This window comes from Portunus trituberculatus, chromosome 43 (genome assembly GCF_017591435.1).
Source record: "Portunus trituberculatus isolate SZX2019 chromosome 43, ASM1759143v1, whole genome shotgun sequence".
NCBI classification, from domain to species: Eukaryota; Metazoa; Arthropoda; class Malacostraca; order Decapoda; family Portunidae; genus Portunus; species Portunus trituberculatus.
In genome coordinates this window covers 13,840,885-13,862,359 of record NC_059297.1, presented here as the reverse complement: position 1 = coordinate 13,862,359, position 21,475 = coordinate 13,840,885, and the positions used below count along the sequence as shown (strand labels likewise).

Sequence of the window (21,475 nt, the reverse complement as noted above, 5' to 3'; positions counted from 1 at the left end):
TTATGATGTAGAATAAAATAGGATGTACATCAGGAAAATCAGTGTTACATGTAGGTAGAGGATTAGGTCTGGTGTCAGAGAATGAGTCTGAAAGAAGTGTGAAATCTGTTTGTCTACCAGCAGCTGTGGGGGGTGAGGCAGGAGGGCTGCATGACAGGCCACTGCTGGCGGACGTCTCAATACTCTCGTCGCCGCTGCTAGCATCACTCTCTACATCACTGATAGCTTCAGGATCAAACAAAGTATCATCACCTTCCATTGAGCCATCAGACCCCTCAAATTTACTTATTGTCCCACCATCATATTCATCATCACTGTCAGTTGTAGAGACATCCATAATTGCGAAGTAAATCCACGCGTGCTACCACAAAAAAACTTCAGGCAGCACTGAAAAGAAGCAAGAGAATATCGCATTGCGGCACTCGACAAGCATGTGTTGCCATATGTAGGTCAGAAAATGTGATGTATAAAAAATAATATATGATGATTGGTCTTCACAAATTACGTCACAACACTGACAATAACTCATTGGTCAAAGTTTATGACGTTTCAAACCGTCCCACGAATGGCTGCAGCCTTATGTTTGTAAACACAGACACTTGCCACCACGTGGGTAAAAATAACCCAAAAACCGAAGCCTTGAGAGCCCTCAATACACACAGCTTATAACCGTGGCATGTGCGTGTCACGGGGAGTGCGCTCGGTTCCTGGCGCGTGAACTCAGCCGTGACACGCACGTGTCACAAAACACACATCCGGTACTGAAGGGGTTAAGACAGTTTGGTATGTTTTGAGGGTATTTTATGACAGTTTGCCTTGTTTTGTTTAAGACATTTTGGCATGTTTTCAGGGTATTTCAAACTGTTTGGTATGTTTTGAGGGCATTTTAAAAGTCTGGCATGTTTAGAGGTTATTTTAAGACAGTTTACCATGTTTTGAGGACATTCTAAAACAGTGGCATATTTTGAAGGTATTTCAAGACAGTTTGGCATGTTTTGAGGGCATTTTAAGATAGTTTGGCGTGTTTTAAGGGTATTTCAAGACAGTTTGGCATGTTTTGAAGACATTTTAAGACAGTTTGGCATGTTTTGAGGGTATTTCAAGACAGTTTGGCATATTCTAAGGGCATTTTAAGAGAGTTTGTTTTGTACTTTGGGTGTTGTTCAACGCCTAACCTAACCTAGCCTAACTGTTCTTCATCGCTCCATGTCTTGTCTTGTACTTATGATGTTGCTCATGACTCCACATCTTGTGTTATGGTTTGCCTTCCTGGTAGTGTTCTTGCCATCAGTATATCTCCTTAGCAGTATTCAGGGACTCTTGACTTGACTTTCCTGTAATGAAATGAGATGAATGCTGTTTACATTGAGTAACCTTTACAATTTTGTATGGTGTGTTTACAAATGACGGCCAGCCACGTATACACTCGGAGGAACATCACATCACACTATTTGCAGCAACACCAATCAAAGGATAGTGTGCGGATCAAGATAGTTTGATTAGGTTAGGGTTAATTAGTATAGGCAAACTAAGAGTAAATGTTGATTATGATGAAATTTACCCCTTCAGTACTGGGACACATTTTTACCTTGAATTTTGTACACCATTTGACCATTTTATTGATATCATCAAGGGTATATGAAGGTTAGAAGATTAAGATAGTATGGCATGTTTGGAGGGCATTTAAAGACACCTTGCCATGTTTTGAGGACATTTTATGACTGGCATTTTTAGGGCATTTTAAGAAAGTTTGGCATGTTTTGAGGGCATCTTAAGATAGCTTGGCATATTTTGAGGGCATTTTAAGATAGTCTGGCATGTTTTGAGGGCATTTTAAGATAGCTTGGCATATTTGGATTGTATTTTAAGAGAGCTTGGCATGTCTTGAGGGCATTTTAAGACAGCTCAGCATGTTTGGAGATTATTCTAAAACAGCTTGGCATGATTGGAGGGCATGTTTTGAGGGAATTTTAAGACAGCTTGGCATGTTTTGAGGATATTCTAAGACAGTTTCACTATGATAAGACAATGAACACTAATGAACAGACTGTGTACAACTACAAATCCATAAAGATTTGTTTTACTGTGCCTGGCCTCCCACGTGGGCATAGTCACACAAAAACAAACCTCACTTCAACCTGCTGTATCTTTTCTCCTAATTCCCTCAGGTTACTGAATGAAGTACCATGGTAAATCACTGGCAACCAACTTTCATATCCATTACCACTACAGTAAGTCAGGGTGGTATTGCTGTGATTGCTAATGAAGGTACTTTTCAATGTCTGGTCTAATTCTACTTATATGTCATTAATTTATAAGCCTTTCCTGATGTTATTGGTTAGGTTAGGTTTTCTCTGAGTTAGCACAACCTGTAGTCTGACAACTGGTGAGTGTAGGGAGTGTGGCTTGATGTCCCTGACAACTGGTGAGTGTAGGGAGTGTGGCTTGGTGTGGCTGACAACTGGTGAGTGTAGGGAGTGTGGCTTGGTGTGCCTGACAACTGGTGAGTGTAGGGAGTGTGGCTTGGTGTGCCTGACAACTGGTGAGTGTAGGGAGTGTGGCTTGGAGTGCCTGACAACTGGTGAATGTAAGAGTGTGGCTTGGTGTGGTTGACAACTGGTGAGTGTAAGGAGTGTGGCTTAGTATTGTTTGAAAGACAATAACATGTTTAATGGCATTGACGACAAACAAAAATAATTTCACAGTGCATTAATTAAAAAAAATGCCTTGTCCACAATTGTGCACTGTGAACCCACACACCAGATATCCACAATTGTATATAGCTGTGCTGTGAACCCACACACCAGATATCCACAATTGTGTACAGCTGCACTGTGAACCCACACACCAGATGTCCACAATTGTGTACAGCTGCACTGTGAACCCACACACCAGATGTCCACAATTGTGTACAGCTGCGCTGTGAACCCACACCCCAGATATCCACAATTGTGTACAGCTGCACTCTGAACCCACACACCAGATGTCCACAATTGTGTACAGCTGCACTGTGAACCCACACACCAGATGTCCACAATTGTGTACAGCCGTGCTGTGAGCCCATGCACCAGATGTCCACAATTGTGTACAGCCATGCTGTGAGCCCACACACCAAAATGTCCACAATTGTGTACAGCCATGCTGTGAGCCCAAACACCAAAATGTCCACAATTGTGTACAGCCATGCTGTGAGCCCACACACCAAAATGTCCACAATTGTGTACAGCCATGCTGTGAGCCCACACACCAAAATGTCCACAATTGTGTACAGCCATGCTGTGAGCCCACACACCAGATGTCCACAATTGTGTACAGCCATGCTGTGAGCCCACGCACCAATGTCCACAGCTGTGTACAGCCGTGCTGTGAACCCACACACCATATGTCCACAATTGTGTACAGCCGTGATGTGAGCCCATGCACCAATGTCCACAGCTGTGTACAGCCATGCTGTGAGCCCACATGCACCATATGTCCACAATTGTGTACAGCTGTGCTGTGAGCCCATGCACCAGATGTCCACAATTGTGTACAGCCGTACTGTGAACCCACACACAAATTGTCCACAATTGTGTACAGCTGCACTGTGAACCCACACACCAGATGTCCACAATTGTGTACAGCCATGCTGTTAGCCCACACACCAGATGTTCATAACTGAGTACAGCCGTGCTGTGAGCCCATGCACCAGATGTCCACAATTGTGTACAGCTGTGCTGTGAACCCACCATATGTCCTCAGTTGTGTACAGCTGTGCTGTGAGCCCACACACCAGATGTCCACAACTGTGTACAGCCATGCTGTGAGCCCATGCACCAGATGTCCACAACTGTGTACAGCCGTGCTGTGAGCCCACACACCAGATGTCCACAATTGTGTATAGGTGCTGTGAACCCACACACAAATTGTCCATAATTGAGTACAGTTATGCTGTCAGCCCACACACCAGATGTCCAAAATTGTGTACAGTCGTGCTGTGAGCCCACACACCAGACGTCCACAATTGTGTGCAGCCGTGCTGTGAGGCCACACACCAGATGTCCATAATTGAGTAGAGCCACGCTGTGAGCCCATGTGCCAAATGTCCACAATTGTGTACAGCCGTGCTGTGAGGCCACACATCAGATGTCTACAATTGTGTACAGCCGTGCTTTAAGGGTTAAGTGGGAAATACGTATTCATAAGCTGTCCAATTCCAGAAGGAAAATATGGACCAATAATGATGTAATGATGCACACACCTAAATGAATGGCTGGCTGGCTGGTTGGTTGGTTGGTTGGTTGGTTGGTTGGTTGGTTGGCTGGTTGGCTGGCTGGCTGGCTGGTTGCCTGACTGACTGACTGCCTAATAGACTGACTGACTGACTGACATTTCTACAATGATTGTCTTCCTTGCTTTTCTTGTCTTTCAGCCAGTTAATTTGTGCAACCTGGAAGAGAAGCAATGACATTAGAAAAATGAAGAAGTCGGCAAAGCTTACAAGAAAAGGTTGTTCCATTCCATAATTCCTTGCCACTTAAGAGGTGACACTTACACCATGAGTCTTATAAGATACACACACACACACACACACAAACACACACCAAACATAAATTAACTGAGCTGGACTGAACCTAACCTAACTGAACTGAACGAAACCTAACTGAAGTGAACTGAATCCAACCCAACCTAACCTAACTGAACTAAACAGAACCAAACCTAACCAAACTAAAACAAAACTAAACTGAACTGAACTGTGAACTTAACCCAATGTAACCCAAACCTAACCTGACCTTACCTTATCTTACTTTACCCTAAAGAAAGTCAACACAACACAACCCAACCTAACCTAACCTTATCTTGACTTACCTTTACCTAACGTACCCTTATCTTAACATATTCTAACCTAACCTTTAAAAAATCCAATCTAACCTTACCTAACCTTTACCCAACCCAAAACAACCCAACCCAACTACACCACACCATCACCATTGACCTCAAAACTACCAAATTGTTTTAAAAATGCCCTCAAAACATGCCAAACTCTTGAAATTCCCTCAAAACATGCCAAACTGTCTTAAGATGCCTTTAAAAAACCCAAAACTATCTTAAAATGCCTTCAAAACATACAAAACTCTTAAAAACTCTCAAAACCTACCAAACTGTCTTAAAATGCTCTCAAAAAAAGTAAAACTCTAAAAATGTCCTCAAAACAAGCTGAACTGTCTTAAAATGCCTTCAAAATATGCCAAACTCTTAAAATGCCCTCAAAACATGCCAAATTATCTCAAAATGCTCTCAAAACATGTCAAACTGTCTTAAAATGTCCTCAAAACATGCCAAGTTGTCTTAAATTATCCTCAAAACATGCCAGTCTTAAAATACCCTTGAAACATGCCAAATTTTTAAAATCCTCTCAAAACATGCCAAACTGTCTTAAAATGCTCTCAAAACCTGCCAAACTGTCTTAAAATGTATTTAAAACATGCCAAACTTTTAAAATGCCCTCAAAACATGCCAAAGTGGCTGTAAAATGCCCTTAAAACAAGTCAAACTGTCTTAAAATGCCCTCAAAATATACTAAACTCTTAAAATGCCCTCAAAACAACTAAACTATCTCAAAATGCTCTCAAAACATGTTAAACTGTCTGGAAATGTCCTCAAACCATGCCAAACTGTTTTAAAATATCCTCAAAACATGCCAAACTGTTTTAACATGCCATCAAAACATGCTAATGTGTCTTAAAATGCCCTCAAAGCATGCCAAACTATCTTGAAATGCCCTCAAACATGCCAAATTGTCTTAAAATGCCCTCAAAATGTGCCAAACTGTCTTAAAATGCCCTCAAAATGTCAAACTCTTAAAATGCTCTCAAAACATATCAACCTGTCTTAATATGCTCTCAAAACATGCCAAACTATTAAAATGTCCTTAAAACCTTTCAAATACTCAAAACATGCCCAGTTCTTTTACAATGACCTAAAAACATGCTGAGATATTTTTAATATGCCCTAAAAAAATATGCCAAACTGTTTCAAAATGTTCTCAAAACAGGTCAAACTCTCTTAAAATACCCTCAAAACCTGGTAAACTGTCTTAAAATGCCCTCAAACATGCCACACTGTCTTAAAATGGCCTAGAAACCTGCCAAACTCTTTTAAAACATCCTTAAAACATGCCAAACTGTCTGAAAAATATCCTCAAAGCATGCCAAACTGTCTTAAAATACCCTCAAAACCTAAAAACACCACACCACACAACACAGCACACCACTCACCTGCCTGTGTGACCTCAGCATTGAGTGGCCACCTCCTTTTGGGTTACAGTGAGGTAGGTCACTGTCCAGCAAGTCCTGAGGCAAAGGTAAGAGGTCACATAGGTCATACTGATATAGTAATAGTAATAGTATAATGCCAAGAGAGAGAGAGAGAGAGAGAGAGAGAGAGAGAGAGAGAGAGAGAGAGAGAGAGAGAGAGAGAGAGAGAGAGAGAGAGAGAATTTAAGTAGAAAACTTTATAAAATGACTACATATTTATTCTTATTTTACCTTTTCTTTTTTTGTTCATTCCTTCTTTCTTCTCCCCCTCTTCTTATCTCCCTCTACCTTATCCTCCTCGATCCTCTTCCTCTTCCTCCTCTTGTTTTGATCTGTCTTTCTCCATACCTTAACACAATCTGAAATAAATAAAACTAGATTAATAAGAGAGAGAGAGAGAGAGAGAGAGAGAGAGAGAGAGAGAGAGAGAGAGAGAGAGAGAGAGAGAGAGAGAGAGAGAGAGAGAGAGATTTAAGCAGAAAAACGCTATAAAATGTCATATACATCATTAAGAGTTGTGAGGTACAGAAAAATGCACAAACTTGTTCACTGATACCAGACACAACACTGTTTATGAGCGACACCCGGACTTACTTTTCATTATTACAGTTTTTATTCCATTACTATTAATTAGGTTAGGTCAGATTAGGTTAGATTTGGTTATGTTATGTTAGGTTAGGTTAGATTAACATAACTTAACATAAATAATAGGATAACAAAGGGCCACCAGGGCCCATCTAGGTTATCCTGTATTAGTCGCACAGCGACCTCGTCATCAGTACTTAAAGATCCCGCCAAGATCAATTCGGCTATTGCGTTTTCGGCTATAGCGCGACTATTTCGGCCCCAATTGGGCGCGATAGCCGAGGGTTAAGTGTATATACTAATTCTAAATATTTGGCCCATTAACTGGGCTAAGTCCTGCAGCGAATTCCTCTACAATCTGTGATCCCCATACATGGGGATCATGTCTTGTTTAACTATAGTAAATTTCTTATAAAAACTATCATGCAGCGCTATACATAATTATAAATCTAATAAATTTAAGTGCTTATCTAATCTGTTTTTAAACATTGTCAAACTAGTGCTATTTACAACCCTCTCTGGCAATGCATTCCAGAAGTCTACCACCCTATGACTAAAGAAATATTTTCTTATATCTAACCTGCAGCCTTGCTTTCTAATCTTCCTGCCATGATTTCTAGTCCTACTTCCCTCCTCTAAGGTAAAGAAAGATCTCACATCTATGTAGTTTGTATCTGAGAACATTTTAAATAACTATCATATCCCTCTTATACATCTCCTCTCAAATGAAAACATGTTTAATCTATCTCTATACTCCAGGCACTTTAATGCTGGTATCATCCTAGTTGCTCTTCTCTGGAACTGCTTCTAACATGTTGATATCCTGCCTATAATGGGGTGACCAGGCCTGTATGCAATACTCTAAATGGGGCCTAACATAGGAATTATATAAGCTACACACCACTTCCTTACTTTTATAACTAACATTTCTATTTATAAAACCCAGGATCCTATTTGCCCTATTTCTTGCTTCTAAACATTGCTTTGAAAATTTCATAGTCCTGTCTATCACTACTCCTAAATCCTTTCCCCTCCTCTACTGCCTCTAGCCAACATTCCTCCATCTCATAGCTAAAGTTTGTGTTGTTTTTACCTAAATGCATAACCTGACACTTTTTAGAATTAAACTTTATCTGCCACCTGTCTGCCCATGATATCAGCCTGTCCAGGTCTTGTTGTATTCTGTAATTGTCCTTTTCACCCTGTACTGCACATGCTATCTTAGTATCATCTGCAAACTTTGATACTTTGCTAGTAATTCACATATCTAAATTGTTAATGTACACCAAGAAAAGAAGATGTCCTAGCACTGATCCTTGGGGTACCCCACTAACCACTTCCTTCCACTCAGACATTGCCCCATTTAATACTACTCTCTGTTTCCTATCAGAAAGCCATTCACTAAACCAATCAACTAACCTACCCCCTATCCCATGTAGCCTCAATTTGTACACTAGCCTCCTATGTGGTACCTTATCAAACACCTTCTGCACCTCCTCACTCACTGCCTTCACACCTGCACCAGGCATACACACGTTCATCCTCCTATCCCTGTCTTTCCCACAGAAAGTGCTAAGTACCTAACCTGAGAGTCACCCACCACACACACCTGAGGTGTGCTAGGCACAACCCTCCTCCTCCTCTCCTCTACCCCCTTCTCTCTCCTTTCACTCACCACAACCACCTCATTCATTCCACTCTCACTCTCCCCCTCCCCCTCCAACAAACCGAACCTATTTTCACACTCAACAGGTTTAGTCCTATCCTCCCTAACTGCCTCTGCTTTCCTTCCCCTCGCAACCTGCCATCTCTGCCCATCCTGACTACTATCTTTCCCAGTCTGGCTCGCCTGCTCCCTCTTCCCCACTCTGCTCTTCCCGACAGAGGGCCAAGCCACCCTGTCGCCCTCAGAAGGTCCAACCTTCGGCCTAACACTGATCTCCTGCCTAATTTTTTCCACTGCCTCCCCAAGCCTCTTAACCTCCTCCTTCAACTCAAAGATGAGAACTTCGTTCGCACTTTTCCCCTCACTTAGCTTTCTCATTTCCTCTCGCAATTCTCGGTGCTCAAGAGAAAGAACTAAATTCTCGCTCTTGAGCCTACACACCATACACTCAGAAAAGTCAACGACCTTCCTGTCATGCCCACACATCTCACACACAACAAACTCACCCAATCCCACCTCAACACTCTCTTTCACGCACTCAATCACACTCTGATATACCTCAGTAGCTACCGCCATACTAATTTACAATCTGTTAACTCACAAGAACACTAAAGCTAACAAACAAATAAAAATACTTGGTGACGGCGGGTGGGGAACCGCGGTGGTGGGGGCCTAAGTGAGGTCAACTAATCCTCTTTCAAGGTCAACTTGACGGTTACAAGCCTAGTCTCCTCGCTCTACCAAAATACTTTTAACTCACAAACACTGATTCTAACCACTATTTCACTCTAATCTAACACTTGCAGTACACACTTTCACTTCACTAACACTCAAAAGCACCACACACAGACACCAAGCACAAACACCACTCACTAACTATAAAAACAGCCAAAAACAGAGCGCACACACAACACGTCCACTCGCCACCACAGCTACGCAGCAAGAACGTTAGGTTAGGTTAGGTCAGGTGAGGTGAGGTGAGGTGAGGTTAGATTTGGTTAGGTTAGGTTAAATTGGGTTAGGTTATGTTAAGTTAGGTTTGGTTAGATTAGCCTAAGTTAGGTTTTGGAGCAATGCTCTGACTTACTTTTCATTATTACAGTTTTTATTCCATTACTATCACTCATAGATAAATATTAAATTAAGTTTGCCTGAAAAGCTACAGATATACAACTTTATAGACTAAATACTGTATACCTATGTAATTAGCTTATTGTATATCTGTATAATTCATTGTATAGCTATGTAATTACCTTATTGTACAGGTATAATTCAATGTTTCCAATGTCACCAAGACAAGAAGAGCGAGTCATTACCTGGTGCCTCCACTCCTGTGGCCACCAGTGAGTGTGTGCAGCCTGTGTGTATCCAAGTGTACATACAAAGTGTACCAGTGTAGCAATGCAGCAATGCAGCCACCCAATCTTCCCTGCTGCACCTCCCACACTGCACTGCATCCTCACCCCAGTTCCTGCAACACAAACAATGCATTGTCAGAAACAAACACCACTAAAACACTGCCAAACACCACCAAATGTCCCCTGCAGCACAAAAACTGCATTGTCAGATAGATCAGCATCCATTAATCAGCATTTTGTTAAGAAGCTACACGTCATATTACAACATTAAGGATGCTGATGGCCCCTCCCTTGGGCACATAACACACACACACACACACACACACACACACACACACACACACACACACACACACACACACACACACACACACACACACACAATATGGTGATAGTATGGTGGTAGTAATGGGAATAACAATCAAAACAGAGAAACTAAAAAAAAGGAAAATCATAGTTATGTATGTGCCACCTAAAACAAATACATGGAGAACTGAGGAACATAAGGATATGCAAAGAGAGGGTAAAATTCTAGTTTCTGCCCATACTCTCCCTCCACCCTCAACAAGCTTGGGGACAGGTTGGAATGCGGGGGTTTTGGGTGGGGTACATGAAATGCATCGGAAATGCGTATTTTTTGCATAAAATGGAAAAATTCCATTAAAAAGTCTACGGAATTTTCATTACAAGTTTCATGACATTGATGACGCCAACAAGAAGCCACGGAGCTCCATCACACTCGGAAATGAGCAGTATACTGACTTGCATTTGTTTCTAGCTGGGGTTTGTGGTTAACTGGTGAATAGGATTCTTATTGTGTCTATAGTTCTTTTGTCCAATGACGTGCCACCACCTCTTAACACCACGAGCTGCGCCAAAGGGAATTTGCTATATGTATTCGTAGGCGGGGCACAGCTGGGCAGACAGGTGCACAAAGACATCTGTGTGCGCAGTTCAGCCATGGCCACCAGTGACACTAGTTGTAAAGGTTGCGAATTTGATTACTGGGAAATCATTGTTCCTGCGGTGCAAGTCAGTGTACAATCAAGAAGAGGCCCAGCCAGGACCTTCATCCTTTCGTTAAGGTATTGTGAGGAGGGTATTGGTAGAGGTAGGGCATATGTGTGAAGCTATAAGAGAACCGGTGTGGGGGGAAGGAAGCTGCCCCAAAGCAAGGATATGGTAGGTTAGGTTTATGTTAGGGTTAGGTTAGTGTTGTAGGGGGGTGTCCGCGGTTAGATTAGGTTACGTTAGGTTAGGTTTATGTTAGGGTTAGTGTTGTAGGGGGAATTAGGTTAGGTTAGGGTTAGTGTTGTAGGGGGAATTAGGTTAGGTTCGGTCTATGTTAGGGTTAGGTTAGTTTTGTAGGCAGGGTCCGGAACCCCTGGTTAGGTTATGTTATGTTAGGTTTATGTTAGTGTTGTAGGGGGGAGGGTTATGTAAAACTTCCCTATATTTAGGGATATTTTCGAACATATGGGGAAATTTACCTTGATTTTTCAAAGTCCATATATCACTTTAATATGCCTCCCACCCCTAAAACCCCCAATACCCCACAGGCCCCCAAGCTTGTTGGAGGGGTTAGGGGGTTGCGGGTAGAGAATAGGGGGACGGATGTATTGTAAAGAATTACCGAAATTAGTAAAATTAGGACACTTGTAATGAAAATTCCGTAGACTTTTTAATATGAATTTTTCCATTTTACGCAAAAAAAATACGCATTTCCGATGCATTTCATGTACCCCACCCAAAACCAAGCTTGTTGGGGGCGTGGAGGGGGGAGTATGGGCAGAAACTAGAATTTTACCAGCGAGGTGATTAAGTGCCAAGATAATATGATAAGAAAAGATGGAAGAATACTTACTATTAGTAGGAGTTTTTAACTGTAAAACAGTAAACTGGAGAATGATGGAAGTAATGGGTAATGCTGGACAATGGAGCGAGGAGGTGTTACAGTTGACTATGGTAAATACAATGGATCAGTGGGTGGAAGAGTCAACATGGTAGTTGCACGGGGGAAAGAAGAACCATCATTGCTTGACTTACTATTCACAAAGAAACCAGAGCCCCCATTCCAGAATACAATACCTTAGTCCTATGGGAAGACGTAATCATGTCACATTAGTGTTAACAATGTAGGAAGAGGATGAGATAAGATACAGAGGCTCAGGCTATATGATGTGGAGCTGATTTGTTTTCTGTAGGAAGGTCCTGGTGAGGTTGAGAGTCTTTAAAGCCTGTGTGTGGGAGAGTCACTGCGGTGCCTTCTCCTCGGCGCCAAGGTTTATTTTTTAATCTCTTGAAATGACGTCTGAATCAAGGTTACTGGACACACACACACACACACACCTTTCTTCTTCTTGGGGATTTGTCGGGGCCGTGCAGGCTGTGTGTCACAGCCTCTAGTGCCCCAAAGGTCCGGGATGCGGAGGTGATGTTGTCAGGCTATATGCGGTGAAGTTGATTTGTTTTGTGTAGAAAGGTCCTGGTGAGGTTGAGTGTCTTGAAAGCCTGATAGGTATTTGTGCAGCCACCCAGGAGGTCAGTCAGTGTTGACCTGTGTGGGTGAATGGCAGAAAGTGAGTGGAGGAGGGCCACACGGTGTGAGTGGTGCCGTGGGCAGTGCAACAGCAGGTGTTCTGGGGTGTCAGGCTGGATCACACACACAGCTGATCGCCTTCCTCTTCCGCCATTAGGGACTACGAAACGCTTTGTATTTTTTATTTTCTCTTACTTTTGCTTAGTTACACATTTTGTCATTATTAATTTATTCGTTTTTTTATTTTCAGTTTGTTTTATGTCAGTTATGGTTTATCTTTTTTTTTTTTTTTTGTAATAATGATATTTTAATGATTAAAACTTTTATATCTCTATTGTTTTTCAGCTGATTGGGGAATTTTTTGTTGTTTTACTGTTTTATCTATTTTCTTTTTTTGTTAATTTTGGTTTAGTTTCTTTTTTTCTTTTTCTAATGTCGATATTTTATTGTTTGTCACTTATATCTCTTTATTTATTTTCAGGGAATTTTTGTTATTGTTTTGCTAATTATTTATAGTTTGTAGTTTATATTTTTACAAAGTGTTTGGTTTAGTTTCTCTTTTCTTTTTTTTTTTTTCTAATGTCGATATTTTGACTTTTGTTTCAATGCTTTGATACAGCGTATGTGGGGGGGATTGAAATAGTGAAGACTGTGGCCATTAATCTTCTAACCTCCATAGACCCTTCATAATGTCGATACAATCTTAATCAAACTGTCTTAAAATCATCTCAAAACATGCCAAGCTGACTTAATCAAAATGCCCTCAAAACATGCAAAACTGTCTTAAAATGCCCTCAAAACATGCCAGCCTGTCTTAAAATGCCCTCCTACACACACCCACGACCCCCCCCCACACACAAACCACTTAAAACACTCAAAACCCAGAACAAACTCAAAGTACCATGAACACCTCTAAATACCCCACAACACAACCAAAACTCACTAGACACATTCTGTATACACCAAAATCATCCCCACACACACTCAACACACCCCACATACCCCTAACCCACTTAAAACACTCAGTTGTATCCCAAAACACAATCAAAACACGCAACACCTCCAAATGACATTAATCACAAAACTCACCAGAAACACATACCAAATATATACTCACATCAACCTCACATACCCAAATTATGTATACACAAATCACTTACAACACTCAAAACACCATTGAACACCTCAAAATGCCCCCAAACACTACCTATACTCATTAGAAACACCAAATATACACCAAAATCACTCCTACACACAACCAAGACACCCCCCCACACACCCAAACCACTTAGAACACTTACAATTAACCAAAACATACTTAAAACACCATGCAACACCTCAAAATGACACCAAGCACACAAAACTCACTAGAAATACCCAGTATATACTCAAATCTCCCTTACATTCAGTTACACATTCATATTCAATCCTTGGTTTCTAAAGCTGCCGGATTAGCAAACTCACTTCTGGAATCCACTCTGTGCCGGTCTCCTTCCTTCATGGTTAATCTTTTCGTAACTCATATCATGGATCTGACTCTTTTGGAATCTGTTCAACGATGTTGGACTAAGTAAGTTACGGGGCTTGGTAACATGTCTTATGGCCAACATCTCAAATGTTTAGATCTGCAGGTGAGGTGATTCTGGGGGGCGGACTTTCCTTCAAGACGTGTTTGTGTCCGTAGTTGAGGGAGGAACTGATGGTGGTGATAGAGGTGGTGGAGGACAGGATACAGGTAGGTGAGTGAGTGAGTGAGTGAGAGAACCGGTAAGAATAGAAGGAAGAGGAAAACTAAAACTGTCTTATCAAAGCCCACTATTCTCTCTCTCTCTCTCTCTCTCTCTCTCTCTCTCTCTCTCTCTCTCTCTCTCTCTCTATCTATCTATCTATCTATCTATCTATGGGCTGCGTCATCAGCTACACGCCCACGGCAGCCCACACCTGTCCCGCCCACGCTTACGCCCAGACTTCTCCAGTCAGCCCATACGCCGCAGCAGCCGCCCTCAATAATGAAGTGATTCAAGACAGGCGAGGAGAGAGAGAGAGAGAGAGAGAGAGAGAGAGAGAGAGAGAGAGAGAGGGGGTGGAGGGGGAAGAGGTGTTTACTAAAAGTGTCAGCTGATGACGTTATGTGTTGCAAAGACTATCTCCATCTTTTTCTTATCATTCACTATATAAAAGAGAGTTCAATATAATATCTTGTAACAGTACACCTTATGTAACTGGATGAATACTACTTTGAACACTAGTAGCACATGTTTAGAAACGCATTCTCCTCTCGCTATAACAATTTTCCATGGCCACAGAGGTAACTAGTCAGGTTTTCAAGACAGTTTTTGTTTTAATAAAATATAAATCTTGCTAATTTTTCACCAAAACCATAAATGTACTCTTAAAAACACTTTATTCTCTCACTGTGACAATTTCCCAAGATGATTAGCCAGGTTTTCAAGACAGTTTCTACTTTTAATAAAGTAGAAATCTTGCCAATCTATCAGCTGAACCATAAAAACATCTCAAAAACACTTTATTTTCTCACCACGACAATTCTTCATGGCCACAGAGACAACTAGCCGGGTTTTCAAGACAGTTTTTCCGTTTAATAAGATAGAAATCTTGCCAATCTCTCACCTGAACCATAAAATACTTTTAAAAAACACGAATATCTTCAACTATAACCTTTGGAAAGCAGTGATGGTGAAAGAACAAAGCGATTCAGAATGCTGTACAAACTAGGCTATACCTGAACACACTAATTATTATGTAACAATATATCGGGTAGGGCAGCGTATGTAATAACTGTAACTATACGAGTATACTGTGTAACTTGACGCAGATGCAAAGTGATAGCCGTTGCAGGGATCACCTTTTTACTTACCTTCACTTACTAGGTTGCATGAATAGGCCTACTGCAACTCAGCGACTGTTCTGGCAAGGTGGTGCAGTAGCAGCAGGCTAATAACACTGAGAGGACTCCATGACGGCCACCTTGTAATGTGGTATTCCACTATCGCATTACTGAGCCACTTACCGAGATGAAGCGTTGCCACAACCAGGGGTCATATGGCACCATCCACTAGTAATGCCACGTCCACACGGTCGAGGACTGTTCGCCGGGCATGAGGGCTTTGCTCGTCAACGGGCAATTTCAGCGAGCAAACCATCAAACTGTCCGTTCCCGGCGCCAATTGCAGGCAGTGGATGGAGATCTGACATTACTACCAAACGCACATCCACTCAGTACTGACCAAAGTTAACACCATGTCCACACCAAGTACTAGTGTACACTGGTCTCGACAAGACACAGTAACATCGGTTGATTTATAGAGAACGCACGAATGTTTATGGAATGTGAGGTGTGTTGATTATAAGAATAGAGACAAACGAGCTGCAGCTCTGAAACACATAGCACAGACAACAAGCAGGAGTGAGAGTGATGTGAAAAAGAAATCAAATTCTCTCAGGAAACAACATCAGAGCGAAATGAGCTCAATACAGTGATGTGTAGGAACACCCAATAGCCAGGTATCTGACAGTTGTCTCCAGAAGTGCTATTGGTGCAATGCTTTTCCTCATTATTGCCTCTTGCCTCTGTATGCATGACTCCACTTTCGACAGAACATAAAAACTTGATGTTCATCCTCATGTAATTGCGGAACAAATGTTCATTTTCATACTGCAGTTCACGTAGAATTGTCACAGAGCTTCCCATTGTCTCACGTCTTTGCAACCTCTCCTGGACCAAACCTGTCTCCGTCATCTTCTGTTTTTCTTTTTTTAATGTAGGCAGAAATTATAATGCTATAAAGTACTATCTTCTTTCGAAGTATGGTGCGCGCCATGGTTATCATACCACACTAAACCACTCACTCATAACTCCTGCTTAAGGCCAAATAACCTCCAACCACCATCGTCAAGCGTGCGGACACCTTCGCGGGCAGAGTCTACAGACTTTGCCCGGTAAAGGCACAACTCGACCGTGTGGACGTGGCATAACACTTAACCACCCGACGTATTATAACTACGCCTAATGAACTATATACCCTTCTCCAGCCAATTGCCCACATGTGACTCCTTCAATGCACGATACACCTTTCTAGTACAGCCTGTCCATCCCATCATCGTCCCATTACTAATGACACTATCGCATCATTGATTAACTACCCTTCACTATCCACTCATTCACCCACACATCACGTCACCCCTTTAGTATATTATTATACAGCTTTCTAGTAAATTATCCTCCCCATTATCGTCCCATCACGTCCCTGCTTTCCACTCTATTAGACTCACCCATACACTGAGCAGGTGGAGCTGGTGGGACAGGTGGAGCAAGTGGAGGTGGAGCGGTCAGCATGGTGGCAGGACTCGTGGCTGGTGGTGAAATGGATGCTAAGGAATGAACAGTGGATAGGTTTCAAAAAGCACGACGACACAAACCCTGTCGCTGTCGTCACCAGCAGAACAACACTGGTCTTCCATTCCAACCTTGCTCTGAACCATCTACTAGCTGCTAGCTACCTCCAAGTCAGCATTAAAACAAGTATTCGAATCTAGTAATACTATCTTCAGTATTTTCGAAACTAGTCTTTATAGCATTTTTTTTTTTGCACGATAAGGTTCAACCCTGATGCAAGGTAGCTGTGCAATGCAGATCAAGAGTTTGTTAAAATTTTGAAGGATAGACCTTGTTCGTGTGCAGGAGTACGTACGTACATTCAATTACAGTCACTCGTACTTCTGTATTCTTGGGTTTGTTATTCTATATTGTATCTGCACTTAGATCTAAGCCTGCTTATGTGTTTCCTCAGCTAGTTAAAAAGCACAGGTGCAATATTATGAACAACGAACAAAGTATAGATAAAATGCAAACGAACAAAGTATAGATAAAATGCAAAGGCCTGTAAATCAAAGGAATTTATTAATTGTGTATAATTCACAATATAAAGAAGTTGTACATGACACAGAAAGCTGCCAGTGAGAGGGACCCTTGTAGGGAGGACCTAGGCGAGAGGAAGCCAGGTGAGGACACTACAGGGAGGGAGGGTCCTCGGGGCACAACGAGCCCGGGAGAGGAGAGACATAGAGCAACACTTGAGCAGACTGAGTGAAGCCCCAAATGAGAGGAACATCGCAAGGTAGGAAACCTTAAGGAGCCTCGAGGGTCCCCCACTGGCAGAAGGTCAGGTCAGGGGTCAGACTAGAGGAACCAGACGAAGTAGAGGAGACATGAGGATATTTTTTTTTTTCACCTCCTGAGAAGCTTAAGTTAATTCCCAAAACAGAGAAGACTATGGCGCTTACCTCCCACTTGGCTGATGGCAAAACAGCTTCTTAAAACCAGCAAAAATCTACATCCTCGAACACGGAAAATAACAGCAGTCAACACCAATCCTTACTGGGTGACGGAGGGAAGGTTAAAGTAAAGGTTGATCTAAACGGTCACAGTCACAAGTCAACAGATTGAAGCAGTGAATATTACTGGCCACATAAAAACACCTCCTACTGCATATATAACGATAATAATTCCGTCTATAAATCAGAAAAATGAAGTAAAACATCATATGGCTATCGAGCAGCTCCAAGGGCTAACGCTAACGAGGACAAAAATGAGGTCAGTCCGCGAGGGGGCGCAGCGATGCAGCGAAGCATGACTGGCCTCCAGTGTGGCGAGAAGGAAGGTTCTCAATGACCACTGGGAACTACAGGCGGGGTGGGAGGAGAGAGAAAGCTGAGGACGCCACCACCAGTAGAACTCGGCATAAACCCAAGACACATTTTTACTTTGTCATATTTCCTTAGATTGTTTTAGAGCCAATAATTTCCAATAAGTGAACTGCTTTGGATTTATAAGTCAGAGATCAACTCAAGTATCTCAATATCTGGTCAATTTTACATGACCCTGACTCAGCCGCTCCAGCAACCAATTTCTTCTAAGGCTTGGGCGAAGCCGCATTCTCCAGGGGCGGGTTTGAAAATGGACCTGACAACTTCGGGAGGGATTCTAAGAACAGGAGCCTAAGAAGAAGAGTCTGTGAGACACTAGAAAAAAATATTTATCAGGAAGAAGGAGGTGGAAAGGAAGGGAAGCAGATGATCAGGAAAAAAGAGGAGGTACTAAGTAAGTCATATTTGAGGAAGAGTGAGAAATAGGCTGACACGCACCACAAGAAATGCTATGCTACCGAAAAAAAGAAGTGAAAGTATCCCAAGAGAGAGAAGAAAGTTTTAGGAAAACTAGAGAAGAAAGTAAGGAGGAAAGCGTAAGAAAACGCAAAAGAAAGATTATAGAAAGAAACAAGGTGAGAACAGGAGAAAGGTTAGGGAAGAGGAAAGGTAGATAGGGGAGGACGAGGAGAAGGTGAACAACTTGGCACATGGATGGACTTTGGGAATGGACGAGGCTTGGTCAACCCGGGACCTCCTCCTCCCCCACGACCCTCCCACAGCCTCGCGCCCACACCTACGGCTTCTCTCGGTTGGCCTCCGAAAGCTCTGCCTGATCTTTTCTGTCTCCTCCTGCCGTGGAGTATGTGGAGGAGGGGGGCGGGACGGGAAGCGGGAGGGAGAGGTGGAGGGCTGGGGACGGGTGGACGGGCAGCCATACCTTAAGTTAAGCTCCGGATTCTTGCGATTCGATTTCGACGTTCGTGTGTGGCACAAGTGATGTTACGGTCTTTAGGAAGCGATATGTGTGCATTTCATGTCAAATCTTGGTAATTTTGCAGTTAGTTAACTTTAAAAGCTTAAGTTACTTCGCTGGGTTACGTGACAAAGTGTCTAATGTAACAAGATAATCATCTGCCGAATGGATGGCCGTGGTATGGCATGACTCTCTTTGGCGAATCTCGCTGACGGTTTGTATCACGCGCGAACTCGAGTGTTGACATGGAGGGACTCACTTACCACGCCCAGCCAGGGACTCGTGTCATTGGGCGACCCATCCTGAGACTGGCTTTAACGTTCCAGCAGACACAAAATGTCTGAATAGTAATCGGTCGATACGAAATAATTGAAAGAATCGAATACATTACATAAGAAAAATGAAAATGAAAATATATAGTGAATTTGTCCCGGTGTGCGTTCGCCCGGCGCGTGTCCCCGACTGGCAAGACGAGGTGAACTACTTGTATAGAGTCGTGCGGGTCGTTGTGGGGCGGTCTGGAGATGGAGGAGCCAATGAAGAACCGTGTGTGTGTGTGTGTGTGTGTGTGTGTGTGTGTGTGTGTGTGTTTATGTCCTGGCCTATATCGCCTGTAGGTAACTTGAAGGGTATTGGAACCGCTGTTAGGCTTCCACCCATTAGTGGCGCAAGTAATTTTATTCATAGTGGTACCCATGTTAGGGCCCATATCACCATCCAAGCGCATCTTCGGTGTAACCACCTAGAACCTGGATATCATGGTGACATGTATGTAACTTTAAACCACTCGACAAATGGCAAATTATCAAGGCGATACGTGGTGGGATTCGAACCTTCGCGTGGACGTCTGCCCCATCCCACGCTCACCACTTTATCCACTATGTCACCTGTGTGTGTGTGTGTGTGTGTGTGTGTGTGTGTGTGTGTGTGTGAATCAAATGAGGTGCTCAGTGTGAATTATCATTAATTTATTAATGACCTTAGTGTGATAATGACACATGCTGAGGTTTGTCGTGTGTTGTCGTGGCGGTGTGCACTGGCGCGGTCCTCTGCCCTTCCCTGCCGCCCAGACCCGCGGGACTCTCCAAGGCTATAAAATAACATTCACTCAGGGACGCTACAGGACTCGTGGTAAAGATGAACAATGAACGTGTCTCTCCGCCCAACCGACCGTTGGCCGGACGGACTCACCGCAACAACAACAATACTTTCCCGTGTTATTACGACTTCTTTTTCTTCGGACATTCCACCTTACCTGTTCGGCCAAAATGTCTTCACGCCACCAATTTCAAAGCATATGGTATATAATCTCTGCTTATCATCAATAATCCCACATAGGAAGGTTCCAATATAAAACATAAAACATTATAAACATCAGAGGAAGCAACACACTTGACAATACTGCTGTACAATACTAGGTAATAAATTCATCAATGTTCAACTGTACACAATAAATGAGGGCACAAAGGGGTCACTAAAGTAGACATAATTGGTCGGTTCATGTCCTTGTTCCCACCATCTCACAGCGCCCCAGGGGCACGAGAGCCTTGCCTGAGCCAGCGCCCGGTGAGAAGGAAAACTATGACAGTTATGGGCATGGCGCTCCACTAATGTGTAGTGTTACTGTGGTGACGTGGTGGGGCTGCTGCTATTGGTGATGGAGATGAGGTGACTTTGGTGAGAAGGGGGAGGACGGGTCTGACTTTGCATACAGGGACAAGTTACGCCACCATCACCACCTCTATCACCATTACCACTGCTAAACAGCACCATCTGTAACTCAACACCCACCCACTGACGGCATCATACCCTGTTTGCTTCCGGCTGACGACACCAGCCTGCAGAATCAGCACCTCTGAACTCATGACCATAATCATCACCACCACCAAAAAAAGAAAAAAAAAGATACCCACTCCTGCTTGGTGGCGTGGCTCGAGCAACACTGCCTTGCTCACAACCCAGTTAAAAGAGAAGGAAGATCTGTACGGGTTGTCTTCTGAGTCCCCTTGGAAGGTGCCGCGTGACCTAGAGCAGCGTGATATTATGGTCGCGGTCTAGACGACGACGAGCGCGATGAGGAACCTTCGCCATCACGTCTGAGGGGATTGGCAGCCCGGGACGGGGTGCCGCGCTCACTTGATAGAAGGTCTCTGTGTTGCTGTGCCGATGTCCCCACACCACTGCTTCGTCACTCCTGGGAGAAGAAGGCTAAGTCATAAGAGCATTCAGGTCTTTCTTTGAGTGTGAAGATGAGTCATGAGGAAAAATCACCAAAGAAAAAAGAAAGAACAATACAAGGATAGTTGGAACTCAAAATAATATGAGTCGAGCTGAGAGAGATCAAACAAGATAATTACATTCAAGATTAGAGATTTACTGCCGTATCCA

General features: G+C 42.9%; 2 protein-coding genes across 2 annotated transcripts in view; both read right to left on the bottom strand.

The window, feature by feature from the left end:
* Positions 1-1,050: 1,050 nt before the first annotated feature.
* Positions 1,051-20,952, bottom strand: LOC123517984. The gene is made up of 12 exons (XM_045278486.1): positions 20,879-20,952; positions 20,067-20,177; positions 19,347-19,399; positions 18,912-19,023; positions 17,749-17,759; positions 17,408-17,616; positions 16,738-16,961; positions 9,864-10,018; positions 6,585-6,655; positions 6,258-6,332; positions 4,241-4,429; positions 1,051-1,334 (listed from the first exon to the last, which is right to left on the bottom strand). The coding sequence occupies exons 1-11, from the start codon at positions 20,950-20,952 to the stop codon at positions 4,241-4,243; spliced, it is 1,284 nt and encodes a 427-aa protein (XP_045134421.1). The 3' UTR covers positions 1,051-1,334.
* LOC123518431 overlaps positions 17,349-21,475 on the bottom strand; it is a 67,612-nt gene continuing 63,485 nt past the window's right edge. The window contains exon 12 of the mRNA XM_045279246.1: positions 17,349-21,281. Coding sequence (XP_045135181.1) covers positions 21,113-21,281 — 169 coding nt within the window. The 3' untranslated portion in view covers positions 17,349-21,112. The remainder of the gene's footprint in view (positions 21,282-21,475) is intronic.